The 20,050-nt window shown below is 45.8% G+C and overlaps 1 protein-coding gene across 1 annotated transcript in view; it reads right to left on the bottom strand.

Moving 5' to 3' along the window:
- Positions 1 to 20,050, bottom strand: part of ZC3H3 (zinc finger CCCH-type containing 3) — a 124,469-nt gene that overhangs the window by 16,842 nt on the left and 87,577 nt on the right. The window contains exons 6-9 of the mRNA XM_079302779.1: positions 13,927 to 14,008; positions 12,207 to 12,362; positions 10,512 to 10,581; positions 5,805 to 5,936 (exon numbers count right to left, since the gene is read on the bottom strand). Coding sequence (XP_079158905.1) covers positions 5,805 to 5,936; positions 10,512 to 10,581; positions 12,207 to 12,362; positions 13,927 to 14,008 — 440 coding nt within the window. The remainder of the gene's footprint in view (positions 1 to 5,804; positions 5,937 to 10,511; positions 10,582 to 12,206; positions 12,363 to 13,926; positions 14,009 to 20,050) is intronic.

Raw genomic sequence — 20,050 nt, 5'->3', positions numbered from 1 at the left:
CAGATCAAAGGGAGATTCCAGACAAGAAGCAAAGAACCAATCTGCTGGGTTTTGTGTTCATCTCTACAGAAGTTCAGGCTGAAATCAGGAACTCTCTGCCTCATCACTACATTCCTGCTTTAGAGTTGTGATTCTGTGGCTGCTCTTCTCCCAAACTTCACAATTCTCACATTTTGTGCCCCACCTCCTTCTACAAAGATAGTAAAGGGCAAGAAAGAGAAAATCTCAGCCTGGATTTATCTTGGCTCTGTTATCAACAATTCCAGGCTATTAAGCAGTTCCAGTTCATCCTGATAAGCCCCATCTTTAATGTAAGGATCAGAATTCCATTGCAGATGCTACAGTTAAATTAAAGGAGCAATAAGAACCCTAATTATCCCATTATAAACGATGAGATACAACTGGAAACCCACAAGATTTCCATAGAGATATACAGATAGGATTGGCCATGGAAGAATCCTGATTGGTTTTAAACCTCTTCTGAAGGCTACAAAGTGTTTCCAGTGGGAAGATCCCACCACCATGACTGGGATTTATCATTTATTATCATTAGCATTCATTGCTCAGAGGATGTGGACAAGAACTCAACATTTCCAACAAACCAATGGGATGAACCTGGAGAGATTTCAGCTGGCTCAAATCCATCCTGGACACTACTCAAGGCCTTAAAAACAGCCCCACTACCCATCTTACACATTCCTTATTTTAAATAAAAATTTCACTTACTCATCAGTTTGGTAACTGAAGATTTCTGCTACACATTATGGGGGGGAAATCCCAAATCAAGCTCTCAGAAAACATCTGTCAACCAAAGCCAAAATTAAGGATAAACAAAATTAAGTTGCTTTTCTAGTTGATTTTCATACAGCTGCAGTGGACTATAAAAGAGCTATTAAAGGCAGAGCTCTCCATCAGCTATTTCCAAATTATTATAGAATCAGGGAATTGTTTAGGTTGGAAAATCCCATTCCCCCAGCACTGCCAAGGCCACCACTAAGTCATGTCCACATGTGCCACATCCACAAGGCTGTTAAATCCCTCCAGGAATGAGTATTCTACAACTTGCTGACAACTCTTGGTCCAAGAGTTCCTCAAGGAAAAGCCAAGTTGGTTGGGAGTCAACCTGGGATCAAAGGAGAGGGGAAAAAAAAAGACCCAGAAACATCAAAATCTGATGGTTGTGAGGAAAGAAAAATGCTGGTTGAACCAGAAAAATTAGCTGAGATCAGAAAGCATGAAGAGTGTTGAACTTCACCTTTCCATGATAAAAGATTAAGGCAAACAAGGATCCCAGGCTGCTGCTCTCCATCATTGGGTAATTAAGAGGAAACCCCACAGAAATTTAATGTTGACTGTTGTAACACAGCTCATGTGGCTTTTTCTAAAGAAATGTGTTAAACTGAATGTATCAGACACACAAAATATACTTCTGGTGGGAAATTGTTGAACTTCCACCAGAAAAGGAAAAAATAACCAACCAAACACACAAAAAAACCACACAAGGATGAGGTTTCAGCTGAGAAAAAATCCCCCACATTTGGATTTCCTACAGCAAAGTCAAGCAGCTGCCACTGCAAAAAACCACCAATCTCCACCTGGGGGAGGAAAATTATTCTTCCCAAGGAAGCAGCACTTCCTCAGGAGTGCTGCCCCTGTCCCATATTTTTAACATGGATAAAACAGAAATTAGAGCTTGGTGAAAGCTGTTGGTCTAATAAAAAGATGAATTTAAGGAATCAGATGAGCTGGGATGAGCAGTCCCAGCACAGCTCAACCCTCCTGCCATGGCAGGTGCCCATGTCAAGCTCCACCATCACAAGGCTGGTTGTGCCAGTCAGGATTCCAGAGGGATGGGAACAGATTCTCCTCTTACCCATGATTTATTCCAGTACATCTTCCCAGGGTTGTTTAATCTCACTGTGTCTCACTGTTTAACAGCTCCCAGGAGGGAACAATTTACCCACAGGCTCCAAGGCAGGCAATGGAAACAATCCTGAGAGAGGGATTTAATGCTGCTCTGGTGCTAATGGGCATGGAGGGGGGGAAGATAATTTCATTATTTAATTTTTATTTAATTTTCCAGAGGCAGCAATGGAATTGTTGAGTGGTTTGAGTTGGAAGGGACCTTCATGATGTCATTCCAAACTCCTTCCACTATTCCAGGTTTCTCCAAACTTTGTCCAATTTTCAGGGATGGGGCAGCCACAGCTGCTCTGGGCAACCTGTGCCAGGGCCTCACCACCCTCACAGGAAGGAATTTCTTCCCAATATCCCATCCAAATCATCCCTCCTTCATCTTTTGTGCCTGGAAAGCAAATCCCAGAGCAGGTGCTCCTTGGGATCATCTCTGGATGAGCTCCCAGCTCCAGGCTTTTGGCCACACAGAGATCCCAGCCCATGGTTTGCCATCAAATTTGGTTTGGGTTGGAAAGGTCCTTAAAGATCACCCACTCCAACCCCCTGCCATGGGCAGGGACACCTTCCACTATCCCAGGATGCTCCAAACTCCATCCAGCCTGGTCTTGGACACTTCCAGGGGTGGGGCATCCACAGTGTCTCCATCCAGTGTCTCCTCCTGCTTGTCCCCCTCACTGGTGCTGCCTCATCCCTCACACCCACCTCTCCTAAAGGATTCCTCTTCCAAGCCCCTGCACAAGGTCCCATATGGGAGCAGGGATGTGGAACCACAGAGGAGCTCTGACCACAGAAAACATCTCTGGAAAACCCTGGGAAGAACTTGCAAGAGGCCCCAATTTCTCCCTCTCTTCCCACTTCCCTTTTGGGGTTTCCTCCAGTGCAGGTGGCCACCCCAAAGGGACCTCCCAGCATGACCAGGTCAGGGTGCCAGGGAAGGGCAGGGAGCTCCAGGAAAACTGGGACAGAGATCTCCAAGGTGGGAATCACTCTGTGGCTTTAAGGGATGGGGATGTTTGGGGATGATCCCTTCAGGAAGCACAAATGATGGAGGAACTTCCCAGCCCATGAGCCAGGAACCTGTAGGAATGCTGGAAAACAAAGCCCTGGCTCTGCCAACAGCTCCCTTCTGGAAACAGAATCCCAGAATCATTTAGGCTGGAAAAAGCTCTTTAAAATCATCAGGTCCAACTTTTGATAAATTAATTAATATTGGGGTTAATATTCCCTTTAAAAAGGATGTGATTATGATTTTGTACAGGAGCTGTCTCCTGTCCCCAAGAGTGGATTTAGACCCTTCCAGAGTCCACATTCCTGAAAAAAAGGACTTGGGAATGCAAAAATTAAAGTTTTCTCACTTAATTCTAAATTTCTGGTGAAGCCAGAGTGGGTCAGTCCTGGTGTCATTTGTACAAAGAGCAGCTGGAATTACAGCCCATGGAATGGGTCAAAGGTGGATCAACATGTCCTGAGAATCCTGCAACACACCCTGGGAGGTACTTAAGAGACAACACTGCCAATGACACATCATAAATTATGGATAATAATGGACATTTTTGATGGAGGCTGCTAAAAATCAGGAATTGTGTTTGTCTGAGAGAGCACAAAGAGAAAAACACACCTGGGAGAAGAGCCCAGTGTGCCAAATATCAGCATAAAACAACCTAAATTCCTAATTATGGATGACCCTTATCAGAGTTTATCCACCCAGGATGCCCCACTGGACTCTCACACCTTCACATTCTGTGCTCTTTGTGCTTCAAACCAACATTGCCCAGACAGTGAAAAGGCAGAACAAGGCAAGATTTACTCCCATCCTAAATAATTCACCAGAAAAGGGACTGTGCATCTTTAACAAGCCATCATTTTATGAAGCAAGGTTAACATTTTTCCTTGATTCACTGGAATATTAGAAACTCTCCGGGGTCCATTTGAGGACTTTCTACTTGGAGCAAAGGCACGGACTCAGCACTTTTTATATTATTTAGAGAATAAAATTAACCCTTAATGGCCCAAGCTGGAATTTCTCCTCCCCAGTTAAATATGGCCCTCTCAGCAATTTCTCCCCATCTATAATTACAGGCTGCTATCCATCATCTGGAGGAGAATGCTTTCCCAACATTCCCAAAGTGACGCCGTAAGCACTTTTCCTAATAGAATAAATATTCTAAATATCTCTTTTATATTTTCATTTAAATTGGAATATTTTAAAAATAATTGTGGGGACCCTGCCTGCGTGGAGGGAGGTGGCAGGATGTCTGTGTTTTCCTTCTCAGGGAATGTTTATTCTGCATCAAGTTCCCTTCCATGTGCTGCCACAAAAAGTAATTAGGCTCAGATTAATTTATTAGAGCTTCCCACTGTTGATGATGATGTCCTGCTTTCCTTAAAACTCTCACTTTTAGCTTTTTTTTTCCCCTGGTTTTTTGCTCTTTGGTGGCTTCTCCTCAGGAAAGGATGGGGAAAACACCAGATGGGGTTTAGTGGGACTTGACAGTGCTGGGTTCCAAGTCAGGCTCAATGATCTTGGAGGTCTTTTCCAGCCTAATCCCATCCTAGATTCCATCTCCTGTTGTGTTTGGATTCTGGGACAGGCTGGGGGGATCTGAGCACCTACAGGTTCTCTTGACAGGTTTTATCTCTGCAGATGAGCTCTGCCAGGATGGAGAAAAGGAGGAGAAGAGCCCTCTGGGCCACCCACAACTCCTCTGGATAATCTGTGGCAGGGCCTCACCACTTTCACAGGGAAGAACTTCTTCCCAATATCCCATCTATCCCTGTGCCCTAGCAGTGGGAAACCATTCCCCCTTGTCCTGGCACTCCAGGTCCTTGTTCAAAGTCCCTCTCCAGCTCTCCTGGAGCCCCTTTAGCCCCTCAGAAAAGGTTCCAAGGTCTTCTCAGAGCCTTCCCTTTTCCAAGCTGAACATTCCCAGCTTTCCCAGACTGGCTCCAGAATTTGGAGCATCTCCATGGCCTCCTCTGGACTCACTCCAGCAGCTCCACAGGTGGGGTCTCACTTGAGTGGGGCAGAGGGGCAGAATTCCCCCTTTCCCACTGGTGACAACTGCCCAAGGATGAGCAGAAATTCCATACCAGAATCCATAACCCAGTTGGAAAATGGCAAAGAGGAGCCAAGATTCCCAAGGGAACACCAGCATGGGCCAAGCCTTTCCCTCAGCCACAGAAAGGTGAGATCCTGTGTGCTCCAAATTCCTTTGGAACAGCAAATGGCAGCTGGCTACAAGCTCCAGAAAAGCTGCTCCCACAATTTCCACATTACATTGGATACCAAGAGCTCATGGATGAGGCTGCAACTCTCCCCAGAGTGTGCATGAAGTCCATGTAGGACTTCACTGCACAGATCCAAACCATCCAAACCATCCCTAGGACATGGAGGTGGCTCCATGAATCCCCCAGGCATAGCCAGATGCTGAGCTGGCTCAGCAAGGCTGGTCTTGCACCTAAAACTAAGCCACAGGATTTAATGCTCAAGTTTTAACCTGTCATGGAGCCAGTGTGGAAAATAAGCATCAATGTCTATGGATTTTCTAGGTAAAACAGGGAATCCCAAATATTCTCTTACATTTGTCAGCTGTTTCAGTGAGGGGTTTTCAGGACAGGTGGTTCCAGCTCAGACACTGATAACACCAACACCCCACAGAGGCTCTTACCAGGGAAGCACCTGGTTAAAAGTGCATCACATTGATGATCTGAAGCCTTTGATTTCTTTCCCTTTCCCCCCAACCAAACCACTTTGCCAAAACCCCTTGGAAAAGCACAGGACTGTTTTTCATCACATCCAGCTGCTCCCTGTGATGCTGTAGCTGGTGCAGGATGCTGCTCATGGCTGTGGCTTTGGCCCACAACAGCTGGAATAAATCCCTCTTTACCTTTTCTCCCATGGGACAATATCCTTTGAGGAAATCCTGGCACACTTCTGCCTTCCTGGACACGTAGACATGGCTGTAGGGGCAATTGCTGTTGCTGCAGATTCCCTTTAAGTAGTAGGAACACACTGGCATCTGCAAGAGGAGGAGAAATCCATCAGCATTCCTTAAACCCATGACTCAGAATCACTGCAACCCCCAGATCTGAAATAAAAGTGTGACAAGTGTAAAATAAATAGAAATCTTTTGCCAGCCACCCATCCCAGAGGTGTTTTTAGCTCTTGCATTGGTTTCCTGCAAGGCAGCAGGAATTACATGTTGCTGGTGCTTCCCTCAGCATCAGGGATGCAGGAGGGAGGGTGAAAAGCTGGAAACTGCCACCAGGAAGAAAATTCCCTCAGGGCAGCATAGGGAGGGGACAGGGCAATGTCATAAATTCTGGGAATACCTTTTGCAAGGGATGATAATGCAGTGATGGAGATGGGATCACACCCAGCCTGGCTGCAACATCCCACAGGGAATTCTGGTCATCACAAAGGCCAAAACAGCATCTTGGGGGTGCTTCCCATTTGGTTCTTCCATGGATAGGGAGGTGGCTGGAAGGGGGTTTGATAAAAGCTCCAAAGTGGGGGAAAAAGCACCTCTGCAAGGATTTTGGAGGGGCTGCATCATTCCAAAGCATCACCCTGGAATTCCCCAGGGCTGTGATGTTTCTATGCTCCAGGAGGGAGTGAAAGCAGGAGGAGAGCCCCTGCCATGAACACTGGAAAAGGAGAGCAGCAGGATCTGAGCAGATCCTGATCCCCCCTTCCCGAGCAGTGTGACAGCCAACAGGGAAAACCAGTGGGGAAAGGATTCTCCTCATCCTCCTCAGAGCACAAACTTCACCTTCTGCCAGCTGTTATCATTAAAAACAAATTACCAGCCTGCTGCCATATTTCAGCATCCTTTACTCACTGGCAGCTTCCCACCCTAACCAGGCTGCTGCTCTTCCCAGCTCCTCCTGCTCCTACATCCCAAATTTCCTCACTGCTCAGGGGTGGTATTGATCCTCCCACCCACCAGCAGCATCCTGGTCCCACATCAAACATCCCCAAGTAATATTTACAATCCTGCACTAAGCACTGGCTGGGGCTATCAGGAAAAATCCCTTATCCCTGAAGGGCACATTAAGGGTTGAACTCAATTGCCTCGCTGGAGGCCGAGAGGAAAGAAAACAAAGGGTGCTTTAAAAGAGGAGAGTTTATTTTTAATTGTCTTTTAACTGCAGACATTAACATAAAGGACAGGGCTCTGGGGCGAGCTTTGGCAGTGCTGGTGGTGTGACCGTAAACGATTCCCTTAATGTAGTTTTTGATATAGAGCCCAAATTAGCTCTAATAAAAAGGGATAATAAAGGCAGCTCTCTGACAAAAATAAACTCCTCCTCGCTGTCAAACCCGAGCCATTATCAAGAGGAAGCAGCTCTCTCATTTCAATTAACCTTGTTTGCACCCCAGCACGTCCACACAAATAACAATAACATTAATTCAAGGCACTGGGGCGCTGCGGCCGCCTCCGACAGCTCTGACTCTCTGCAAGCTCTGGAGGCAGCAGCTAAATGAACCCAAAACTCCACGTGAGCCTCCAAATTGCTCACAACTGAGTTTTGAAGCTCTATTAGGGAGAAAAAATGCTGATTCTTTCTGAGTTCCTCAAGGGGAAAAGCTGTTGGAACAGCAGTGGGAGGCTCTTCGAGTCCTGGCCTCTGACAAGCTGCTTCCTTCAGATTTCCTGGTTTCTTCCCATTGCTGGGATGTGTCAGGGGCTCTGATCCATTGTGGAAAAATTCCCTGTGTGTCATTTCACTGGGTGCTTCTCACCAAAGGCTCTGCAAATTTTGTGGAGCAAAATTCTTTGAACTGGCAGAGGCTGCAGAGAGAAGCTGTGGCTGCCCCATCCCTGGATGTGCCCAAGGCCAGGTTGGATGGGCTTGGAGCAACCTGGGATAGTAAAAGGTGTCCCTGCCCATGGCAGAACAAGAAGAGTTTTCCTTCTTCCCCAGGCTCTTTTTTTCCATCACCAGAGGGTGTTGGAAACCACTGGAGTTTGGATCTGCAAAGCTCTGTGACAATCTGGAGCCATCCTCCATCCTGGAGACCATTCCCTGCTTGGAGCAAGGGGTTTGCTGTTCCAGGATGGGGAAAAGCTCCCTGTTGTTGTGACAACTGAATCCATGCAGTTTTCCATAGGAAACAGTGATTTTTCCCCATAGAAAATAGTGATTATTCTAATTTTTCAGTGGGGAAGTTGAGGCATGGGAGTGCACAAAGGTGAGAAATGATTTTGTCCTGAAACCAAGAGCAAAGCCCTGTGAGCCTTTGATCCTTCACCTCCTGGATTGGACATCTCATCCCAGTAAAATTCCACCAAGGTGAGATACACAACCTGAAATTTCTCTGATGAGGAGATTTTGGGGTGCCCCTCTCCAATAACCACAGAGTGAAATTGATGGAACCAATGAAATCAGGAATTCCCAAACCACCACATCCTCCCACATGGAAAAAAAAAAAAAAAAAAAAAAAAAAAAAAGGATTTTATTAAAACCTGAACTCAAACAGCCAAAAACCAACCATGCACAATCCTGCACTTGAGGAAAAGGTGGGATTTACTCCAAAAACTCCATGAGCAGGAGGAAAACTGCTTCCTCCCTCTGCTGAGTGCCTTCACCTGCTTTCCCCAGCCCTGATAAATGAGGGAAAAGCCACCTTTGCCAAGAATCACCCAGGTTAACAGGGAGCTTTGGGAATAGAAAAGCAAAGTTGCCTCTTGCTTTGGGAAGCAGCATTCCTGTGGCAATAAATCACCCTGGAACAAGTTTGAACTCCATGGAGGAGGTTGTTTCTCTTCCAGCCCTTGCTGATGACAAGGTGGCAAACAGGGAGACCTTTGAACCACTCTCAGGGTGGTTAATCCTGTGAAAAATAATTCCCCTTCCCAACAGAGCATGGCAGGAAAAACGTGCTCTGAAGCTTTTCAGAGCTGGCACTGCCTCCTTGGATTTTGGTTTCTTAATTAATGGTTCATCTTGAGTTTAGGTGATGCTTCCTTAGCTCAGGATAAGGGTGAGATGGGCTGAAGGTCACTGCATCCCATGGGATCTCATCCCAGGGATTCTGTCCCCAAAATTTTATTGGCAAACAGCTCCTTGGCACAGTCACCCCTTTTAAATTCAGTTTTATTTCTACAATATCACTGTTCTCAAACTGGTGAGGTGCTGCTAAAAGTTGATTTTCAATCATTCTCTATTTATTCACCCCAAACAGAGCCCAGAAGCCAAATCTGGAGGTGCTTGAGGGACCTGGAGGGGAAACTGAGGCCACATCTCCACCAGGAATTTAAACATGCTGAGGAATATTGCTGGGTAGAGAAAACACAAATTCATCCACATCCAACCATCACATTATTTGGTGGATAAACCAGCAACTACAACAGCTCCCTGGGTATGTCCAATTCCCAAGTTTCATCTAGTTTTTTTTGTCCTGGACTACCAAAAAAACTTTACCACCTTCTGAAATTCTATTTTAATTTGGAGTTTATGGTTCTGTGGATGAATTTCAATCTTTCACCTCTGAGGTGCAGGCAGAGGTTTGTACATTGTTTACTTGGATGACAAGAAGTAGCTGGCCTCATTAATCACAATAATTTTGGATAAACCAACAGCTAAACTCAATGCAAAGCTTCCTTCATTCTTGGCTTCTTTATTTCTGAAGTCTGACACCATTACAGGATGAAAAAAAACCAAAAAACCCCCAAACTCTCCTTTTTTCCATCCATCAATCCTCATCCCCATTCGTGCTCTGACATGCCACGAGCCAGGGAATGCAGCTGTCCCTGTCCCTGTTTCATGTACTTGTGATTAAGTGACTCTGAAGAGAAATCCATGTGAAAAACATCTGGTGCTCCATGTTTCATTCACAGCAACTTCCCAGATAACTTATGAGCTCCCCACAGACAAGGAACGTGCCTCAGGCATCTCAGCTTCCCTGCTGGAGTCTCCAAAGCCACATCCAAGAGGAAATCCCAACCACCAAACACAGGTTGAGGTGCTAAATCATCACTGATAAACCCAAAATAAAAAACCTGGATTATTTTCCCACCTTGTGTAATAAAGCCAGAGAGCTCCAAATAGACCAAGAAAGTGGAAAACAATAAACTCCAAACTTGCCATGGTTTCAAAATTATTTTGCTGCTTGGCATTTTAGAATTGGTTTTTATTAATTTGCACCTCCAAGTTATGTTTGTTAAAACATGCTCTGACCCCAGCACAGAGGGATTTCCTGGGAAATGTGATCTTATGGAAGTAGGGAAGGATTAGATGCAACTAAATGGATTTGGAGGTGTTTTACTAGATCTCAACCATAGGGTGGTGAGGCCCTGGTACAGCTTGCCCAGAGAAGCTGTGAATATCCCATCCCTGGAAAAATTCAAGGCCAGGCTGGATGGGGCTTGGAGCAACCTGGGATAGTGGAAGGTGTCCCTGCCCATGGCAGAGGGGTTGGAATGAGATGATCCTGAAGGTCTCATCCATCCCAAACCACTCCATGGCTCTGTCACACCTCAGGAGCCTGAACAGTTCATCAAGGAAACTCCAAATTCAGTGAGGAAGAACCATCCAACAACCACCCCTTTGCACACAGAGCCACATTCCCACTGGGAAGTCACACAGACCTTGTCCTTGGACACCTTGTGGGAAAATGGACAGGTCCCATCTGTCTTCTTGCACGTGCCACGGAGAAACCTGGAGACAGAGAGGATTGGACACAAGATGGGTCACAAAATCAATGGTTTCATATAAAACCACACAATTGCTGCTGAGCTCATCCCTAAATTAGTACAGATCCCCTTGTTGGAAGAGCAGATGATAATTTCTGATAGATTTTATTCTTTCATCACATTTGGCTGCTCATTAGTAGGTAAAAGCAAGGTAAATCCCAAAATTCAGACATGATGCTCCCAGAAGGAGAAAGGTCCTTCCAAGAGCTCTGATTACTCCAAGCTGCAGAGAAAAGCTGTGGATTCCCCATCCCTGGAAGTGTCCAAGGCTTGGAGCAATCTGGGATAGTGGAAGGTGTCCCTGCCTATGGTAAAGGAGGTGGATTAGATGATCTTGAAGATCCTTTCCAACCCAAACCATTTCAGGATTCCATGATCCCATTCTGTGAGTTGCTGGATGAAGCCCAAGGTGGGAGTTGCCAATGACCAGGAGGAGCAAAGGCAGGCCCAGAACAGGAACCAAGATCTCAAAGCAAATGAGGAATTCAAGAGTTTTCCTAGGAGTGACCACTGTGAGAACAGATTAAAAAAAATTAAAAATTATAAGGGAAAGCTAAACAATGGGGTTGGAGATAAAGGAACCAGGACAAGTAGACACAAAATTGGGAGAAATCAGTGTTTTCCTCCAATGCTGCATGGAAATGAGACAGGATAGAGACCCAAAAGACTTCAAGGAGCAGAATTCCTAAAGTAGGCAAGGAATTATGGGATTTGTTATGGGAGAATGAGTGAGAAGGAATAAAATCAGTTAAAAAAACAATAAATCACCTTCTCCTCCTCTATTGTCTCCCATTGAGCTTTGAGCAACTTCCAAGTGATTCCAGCACAGCAGCAATTTTATGGAGAAATTACTCCAGGAGTTCATCAGTGGAGTTGGCTTTTCTGCACTTTTTAAATGACTCATAATAGAGTTTAATCAACTCTTGGGCAGGTCTAATAAGCTGCCAACATGGATCAGTTCTCCTGGAATAAATCACAGAGTCTCAGAGCTGCACGATGTCACAGGCTGAGGGATTCAAACCTATTGAATTTTGGACTGATCCAAACTGATCTGAGCAATGCTCCTGAAGGAATAACCTGGAGTGTGATCAGGGGTCAAGTCACCCAGCCCAGAAAAGAAGGCTGCAAAGGGAGAGCTTCTTCCAGTGCCTAAATAGGTTCCAAGGGAGCTAAAGAGGGACTTGGGATAAGGGACAGAGTGACAGGACAAGGGGAATGGCTTCCCACTGCCAGAGGGATAGACAGGATATCAGGAAGAATTTTCCCTGTGAGGCTGGTGAGGCCCTGAAATGGAATTTCCAGAGAAGCTGTGGCTGTCCCATCCCTGAAAGTGTTCCAGGTGGACAAAGCTTGGAGCAACCTGGGATAGTGGAAGCTGTCCCTGCCCAATATTTGATGTCCCTTCCAACCAAAACAATTCCATGCTTCTCCTCTTTCCAACCCAACAGCACAAAACCTACACCTGACCCCAAACCCCCATCCTTTTTATCCTACATCTCTGTTACATTCATTTCCCTTAGGAATATCCCACAAGGAAGCACCAAAACCACCCAATATCCCATTTTAGCAGGACTCTGTGTCCATCCCTACCTGGTGCAGACAGCCACTTTCTCAGGGTCGTGGATGTAGGGACAGCTGTCACCCCTATTGCACCTCCCAAAACGATTGTAGTACATGCAATATTCCTTCTTCTTCTTCTTCTGCTTGGCCTGACGGATGATGGCCAAGCTCCTCTGCACAGCACGGCTGAAGGACAAAGAGGGACAAGCTCAGGGAAAAACCTCCAGCTCCAACAGCATGATGACATGGAGAAGACACCTCAATAACCACAGAGGAACCCATCTTTGGAGAGGGAAGTTTCCCATCTTTAGGAAGTTCATGGTTGTAAGCCCTTAAGTATTTTCAATTTTTGGCTGATTTTAACCCCAAATCATTAAAAATCTGCAAGATAACATCAAAGTCATCAGTTAGATCCCTTCCCACCCTCATAACTCTGATTCTCTCCTTAGATTTTATGAATGTGGAGAGGATTTCCCACACTCTTGGGGAATATGGTGAGGAAGGAAACATCCTCTCCTTGTGCAGCACAGGATGCCAAGGCTGAATGACTTGGAGGGCTCTTCAGCACATGCCCCACTACCTGGGCCTGATGCTGTTCATGGCTTTCAAGTGGGCACCTGCTCATGAACCTCAAAGAAAGAGGATTTATGTGATGACCAGAAGGACAAAAGTACCACTAAAGAGCAGAAAAGCTCCTTTTCAATTGCTTGGTGCCACTAGAAGCTACTTAAGGAGCTCAGAAGTTGCTCAGCACGTTTTCCATGAGCTTCCAGCTGGAGAGGGAATTATCCAGCAGCTCTTGGGATGTGTGGGATCAGGTGGAAGAGATCTGGGTGAACATAAACCATGGGGGGTACATGAGATCTCTCAGAGCAGATAATTCAGTGATAGGGCACAGTCAGCTCTGTTTTGCTGAGGATGCAGTGCATTATCCATGAAAAACACAAGAACTGATTTTCAGAGAAAATGCACATTTTTACCTCTGTAATTGTTGGCTGTCTGCAGCTCCTGGATTAAAAGGAGGTGCAAGGCTGAGTGTAAGGTCCTGAATATGTGGTGAGTAATCCTGAGCACAAATCCAGGCTGGGTGGAGAATGGATTGAGAGTAGCCCTGAGGAAAAGGACTCAGGGGAGTTGGTGGATGAGAAGCTCCACATGATCCAGACATGGGAGCCCAGAATGTCCTGGGAATGGGCAGCAAGAGAGGGGGAATTTCTGCCCACAGCCCCACTCAGGTGAGACTCCACCTGCAGAGCTGCCTCCAGCTCTGGGGGTCCAACATCAGGAGGATGTGGAGCTGCTGGAGCAGATCCAGAGGAGGCCATGGAGCTGCTCCAAGGGCTGGAGACCCTCTGCTCTGGAGCCAGGCTGGGAGAACTGGGAATGTCCAGCCTGGAGGAGGGAAGGCTCCAGGGAGAACTTGGAGTCCCTTCCAGTGCCTAAAGGGGCTCCAGGAGAGCTGGAGAGGGACTCTGGATCAGGGATGGAGTGTCAGGAAAAGGAGGAATGGTTTCCCCACTGCCAGAGGGTAGGGATAAATGGGATATTGGGAAGAAATTCTTCTCTGGGAGGCTGGGGAGGCTCTGGTTTAGCTTACAACCACCTCGAAGTAGAAGCTGTGAAAAAGCAGCAGCCAGAGCTTCACCAAATCATCCTCCAGCTCAACAGCTGCCCCTGAATCTCCTGACTCCCTCCTGAGCATAATTCCAAAGCTTGGAGCACATCATTCCTGCTGCCCATGAGTACAGACCTGGCGATGTATCGGCACGAAGAGGATCTGCTCAGGCTGGGTGTAAAGGCTCCAGGACTGGGTGTGGAGTGCAATCTCAGTGCTGGGGAGAGAGAAAAACAGGGATCATTGCTTGGAATCAAGAAATTTTGCAGGAATTCACAAAGTCCTGAGTAACTTAGGTTCACAAAAATCATTGGAGGAATGGAGATTCTTTGCAATGAGGGAAAACTGGGAGATCTGGGGTTGTTCAGCCTGGGAAAGAAAAGGCTCCAGGGAGAACTTGGAGCCCCTCCCAGTGCCTAAAGGGGCTCCATGAGAGCTGGAAGGAACTTTGGACAAGGATTGGAATACCAAGAATAGGGGGAATGGCTTCCCACTGCCAGAGGGCAGGGAGGGATGGGATACAGGGAAGAAATTCTTCCCTGCAAGGTGGGGAGGCCCTGGCACAGGTTGGTCAGAGAAACTACAGATACCCCATCCCTGAGAGTGTCCAAGGCCAGGCTGGACAGGGCTTGGAGCAACCTGGGATAGTGGAAGGCATCCCTGCCCATTACAGAGGGGTGATATTCAAGTTCCCTCCCAACCCAAACCATTCCATTATTCCATGACCTTATTTAACCCAAAGCACGGAGCTCCCAGAGAACCAATGGACAGAGACCCTTTTTAGGGGCTTCCCATCTCTGGAGGTGCTCCTTGCCAACCCTAAACACAGCAGAAATTTTCCCCCTCAGCACCCAAAAATGCCAAAACACTTCTCTAAGCAAACCCACGCTTCCACCATCAATCCAACAAATTTCCACGCTTGGCTTGGCCAAGAAGCCAGACAGGGAAGCCCAGCACTGCTCCCATCCACGCAGGCATGGAATTAAATCATCCTTGACTGGTGCAGGGAAGAATGAATAGGAAAGAAAGGCTGGATTTCATTTTTTCCAGGTGGGCTGAGAGCAGCTCAGTCACTCACCTGCCAGCCCGGGCGTGTTGGGAAGTTGAGCAAGCGCGATTTGATCGCGGCTGTCACTCGGCTGCCGGCGTCGGCAAAGCCCCATCTGTTCCCTCTGCACATCAAATTCCATCAACAGGGCATCTCAGGCACCTCTGGGATTTTTTTTTCCCCACTATTGTTTTAATTCCTTCTCGTCCCAAGCTGTAGGAGCATTTTTTTTTAGTGCTACAATAAATATTTGTTAACTTTAGGATGCTCTGAAGAAACGGTTGAAGGGTCTCCAATAACTTCCCAAATGATGTGGGGAGAAAGCCCCAAATTAAAATCTATCAGGATAAGGCTGGAGCATCCTCAGCCCTCTGGAATTCTGTAGAATATTCCTTAAAGCGACACCAGGAATCAGTTCCTGAGGGCAGCAGATAATCTCTGTAAATATTTAATATTTGGGGATAAAAGTGGATACACAGGGAAGAAAAGGTTTGGAACCACATCATGGAATAGGTTAGGGCTGGAAGGGCCCTTAAAGGTCATACTGGCCAGAAAGGAGGAATCATTAAAGAGATAACTAGAGGATAAATAAAAGGGCCAACACACTCCTGACAGTGAGTTGGAATTTTCATGTAGCAAAAATACATCAATTGAATTCTTTTTTTTAAACTTTTTTCCCCAGTTTTCATCTTCCAGCAAGAAGTCATGCAATCACCTCCCATTCCAGGAATTAACTCACATCCCAAAGGCAGTTTAACTATCCAAGAGCTGGTCCCATCCATGACAAAATCCATGTCAGATCCATTCAGGTCTGGCAAAGCTGGCAAAGAAATCCCCCATCCACATTTTCTCATTCCCTAATTATTCATCCTGTGTGCAAATCCTCCCCAAACTATAAAAAAATCACCCAAATATTTCTCCAGGAGGAGCCAAGCCAAGAAAGCTCCGTAATTAAACATTTTTACCATCCATTGGGATTTATAGAGAAAACTCAGCCTCTGTCATGAGGGTATTTTTGGAAGCTCTTGCATTGTGGAAAAAAAAAAAAGTTTCAATAAAAGTAAAAGCTTTGTATACATCCAAGTAACAAGAAGAAGGGGTTGGATGTTCCTAAGTTTTCAGGTGGTCCAAGGAGCCTAAATTTGGATTTTTAGGGTGGTTGGCAACTTAAAATTCCCAACTGGTCACTACAAGAGATTTGCATTAATAAACACATTAATAAATAAATATTCCTGGCATTGGAGGGTGTATTATTGAAACTGGGGTGAAATTTGAACATCAAAAGACAGTGGAGAATGGGATGAGGGTTAAATTCCAACATCAGGAGCCAAAATTTACTGCAGTCTGGGTTAAATTTAGCAAAAAGCTGAAACAATGTCCCCAGGGCTTGACTTTGTGAGTCTTGCTTGGTTCAGACAAAACACTGGGCACATCCCAGCCCCAGATCTGTCCCATTTTTCTCCTCAATCGTTTCCCAGCTGGGGAGAACATCAGGACACAGCAGTGCTGTGAGAGGAGAGGGACTCCCACATCCCTGGCACTGCCATAATCCCTCTCTATGGAAATCTAAAGAGGTGCCACAGCAAATTCCTCCCAAGGCAGCGAGAACGGAACGGAGAAGGGGAAAAAAAGCAGAAAAATAAGAAAAGCTGCCCCAGAGAACATCAAGAACACAATGAAGGACTCTGAAACAACCCTGTGGAAGGGACAGGTGGATTTCTGTCCCCCTTTCCTGCTGATTCAGAGAGCATCATGCCTGAGGAAACCCAGAGCCCGTTTCTCCTGTGCATCATCCCAGCCCAACGCTGGCGGCTCCGCTGGCTCGCGGCGAGATGCGATCGCTGCTCCCAACCCAGCGGGAGCTCCGGAGGGAGGGGAGCTGTCATGTTCATTAAATGCATGATTACAGCTATGATTAATAGCAGGGGCTACAGACTAACTCCTGCTTTTCTTTTTTTTGGTTTTTTTGTGTTTTTATTCCCTGTTCCTGGGAAGGAATCCACAGCCAAGCAGTCCCGCGGTGTTTTCCGCAGCGTTTGGAATTTCGGCTTTTGGTAGAAAATGTGAAAAAGGCACAATTTATCCTTGTCAAACAAAGGAATGCTTAAAACAAACAGGTGGGATGTTGCACCTCTGTAAGTTAATTAGGACTTTTTCACATCCTTAATCCTAAAATTCAGCTCAAGTGGATCATGGGTGTTTTTTTTTCCGTAATCCCCAAAACACAGCTTGAAGCTCCAGGGAAAGGTTGGCAAAGATTTCCTTTGGCAGCCCAGCAACTGCACTCAGGAGCAACACTCTGTGCCTTCCAGCATTCCCACATGGATATCAGGATGTCCCCATCCAGTCCAACACTCCTGCTCAGCTCCCCATCATCCAAGGGAAAACAACATTCCAAATATTCCTTTGAGTTAAAAATCGGCTGCAAATATCACAGTTAATTATCACCTGCTTAATTATTTAGGATGGGTTTTATTGTTCCAAGGCACAGCTCAAGGATCAGGACTTCATCTCATGGAAAGGTCTGTTGGAGCATCTTATCTAATAATATGCTTTTTTTAAATGGTGGAAAATAAAAAAAAAGAAAGGAGAAATCCAGAAAGGGAAAAATCCAGAGCTGGGGTGAGCCAGGACCAAGGGATGACAGGAGAGAACACTGTAAGAATGATCAATATTGAGTACCAAGCCCACTGCTTCCCATCTACTTCCACAACCCCAAATCAAGGATAATTCATAGAAATCTTCCCCATGGAGGGAAACAATGAGTTAAAAACTGAAATAGGCAGGAAAAAAAGGAAGAAATTCAGAGTTGGGGTGTGGTAGGGCCAAGGGATAGACAAAAGGGTGAAAACATGGATAGAATGATGATGTTGAGCATCAAGCCTGTTGCTTCCCATCTACTTCCACCATCCCAAGTGAAGCTTAATTTATGGAAATCTTACACACAGAGGGAACCAACCTGGAATTTGTCCAAGCAATGGCAGGCAGGTGATCAGCTCCACTGGCCAGTGCTCCAACTTGGGGATAATCACAACAGGGTCATCCCATCATCCTGTTATTCTTTGCTCACCAATCCCATGGTTTTGGAATTGTTCAGTCCTTTACCCACTTTGAACTCAGTCCTTAGTCCTGAGTTCAACCCCTTGGGTTTGGGATTCCTCAAACTCTTATTCCTTCTGAGATCAATCCCTTGGCCCCTTTCAAGATCAATCCCTTAGTTTTGGGATTCCTCAATCCCTTGGTTCCTTCACTCTCAATTCCATGGTTTGGGGATTGCTCAGTCTCTTATCCCTTTTGAGTTTGGTCTTTTGGCTGGTTGAGTTCAATCCCTTGGGTTTGGGATTCTTCAATCCCTGACCCTTTCTGACCCCAATTCCATGGTCCCTTGATTCTCAGTGCCTTGTCTTTGGGATTACTCAATTCCTTATGTCCTTTGAGATCAACCCCTTAGGTTTGGGATTCCTCAATCCCTTGGCCCCTTCACTCTCAATTCCATAATTTTGGGATTGCTCAATCCTTTTATCCCTCAAGTGACACAACCTCTCTTCATACTGTTCCCACATGACCTGGAAAAACCTTCCTTAAAGCATGCTGGCTGCTTTAGCAGCTCCCATTATCATCCCACCCCTCCCAGTGCAGCCTCCTTTGGAAAGAGCCGAGCGATTCATTTTCTGAGTCTCTCCTTGCTTTTATTGCTGAACTGAAAGTTTTGAGGCTGCACTGGGGGAAATTTATTTCTTTAATTATTATTCATTTAAGTGGGTTCTGCAGATTCTGAGGATCAGCACTCACAGCTGCTGGGGGTCATTTATTTCCCTCACTGGACAGCACAAGTCCTCATTCCAGAGAAGACAACAGAAAAAGAAGGGATGAGCTGCTGCTAAATAAACTGAGGTTTTCCCATTTTCCTCCCCAACTGTCCCCACATCCCATGAATGTCCCTGAGTCAGGTGGTCACGAGGGTTTTATTAGCAAAAAAACTTCAAGTAATGAATCATCTTCAATTAATGAAGCAACCCCAGGTTGGGTGTTGTTGAGCAGATGATCTGGTCCTGCAATTCCAGAGTTGAGGAATTGAGCTCCTACAGCAAAAGGGATTGAGCAATCCCAAAACCAAGGCATTGAGATTGAAGGGGCCAAAGGGATTGAACAATGCCAGAAACATGGGATAGAGCTCAAAAGGGGCCAAAGGATTGAGCTCAAAGAGGCTGAGGGATTGAACAATCCCAAAATCAAGGAAAAAATTGGGATTGAACAGTCCCAAAACCAAAAAAAGGGGCCAAGAGATCCCACAATCCCAAAGATGAGGCACTGAGATTGAGGGGGCTACAGGGGTGATCTGAAAAAGGGTAAGGCATTGAGGAATCCCAAAAACAAGAGACTTGGTTTTGAAGGGATAAGAGATTGACTATCAATCCCCAAAATACATGGGACTGCAGTCCAAAGGGGTAAGAGATTCAGTCACCCCCAAAAGCAGGGATTGAGCTAAAAAGGAGTAAAGGAAGGAGGAATCCAAAAAACAAGGGATTGAGTTTAAAAAAAATGAGAGTCTGAGCTCAAAGATACAGAACAATTCACAAACAAGGGATTGAGACTGAAGGGACCAAAGGATCATCCCAAAACCAAGCAAGGCATTGAGACTGAAGGTGCAAAGGAATTGATCTGAAAAGGGGTAAAGGATTGAAGAATCCCAAACCCATGGGATTGAGATTAAATAGATTGAGATTGAAAGAGATTGAAATTTGATTGAAAGATTGAAATTTGAGATTTGGGATTCCCCAATCCCAAAGAAAAAGCCTTGAGATTGAAGGGGCCATGAAACTGAGCTCAAAGGGGGCCAAGGGATTGCCAGAGAGAAAAAACTGATCTGAAAAGAGGAAAGAATTGAGAAATCCCAAAGACAAAGGATTGAGTAAAAAAGGGGCCATGGGACTGAGATCAAAGGGACCAAAGGATTCCACAATCCCAAAGAAAAAGCACTGAGACTGAGGGAGCCAGGGAACTGAGGTCAGAAGAGGTAAGGGATTGAGAAATCCCAAAGCCAAGGGGATGACTCCCAAATGGGCCAAGAGATTAATTCAAGATACAGAGCAAAACCAAGAGATTGAGATTAAGGTGTCCAAGGGATTAAGCAATCCTAAAACAATGGAATGATCCTGAAGAAGCCAAGGAATTGAGTTCCAAAAGAGGCAGGAGACTGAGCAATCCCAA

This window comes from Erithacus rubecula (genome assembly GCF_903797595.1).
Source record: "Erithacus rubecula genome assembly, chromosome: 3".
NCBI lineage: Eukaryota > Metazoa > Chordata > Aves > Passeriformes > Muscicapidae > Erithacus > Erithacus rubecula.
Note: the sequence above shows the minus strand (reverse complement) of the source record. Positions and strands in the feature narration are given on the sequence as shown.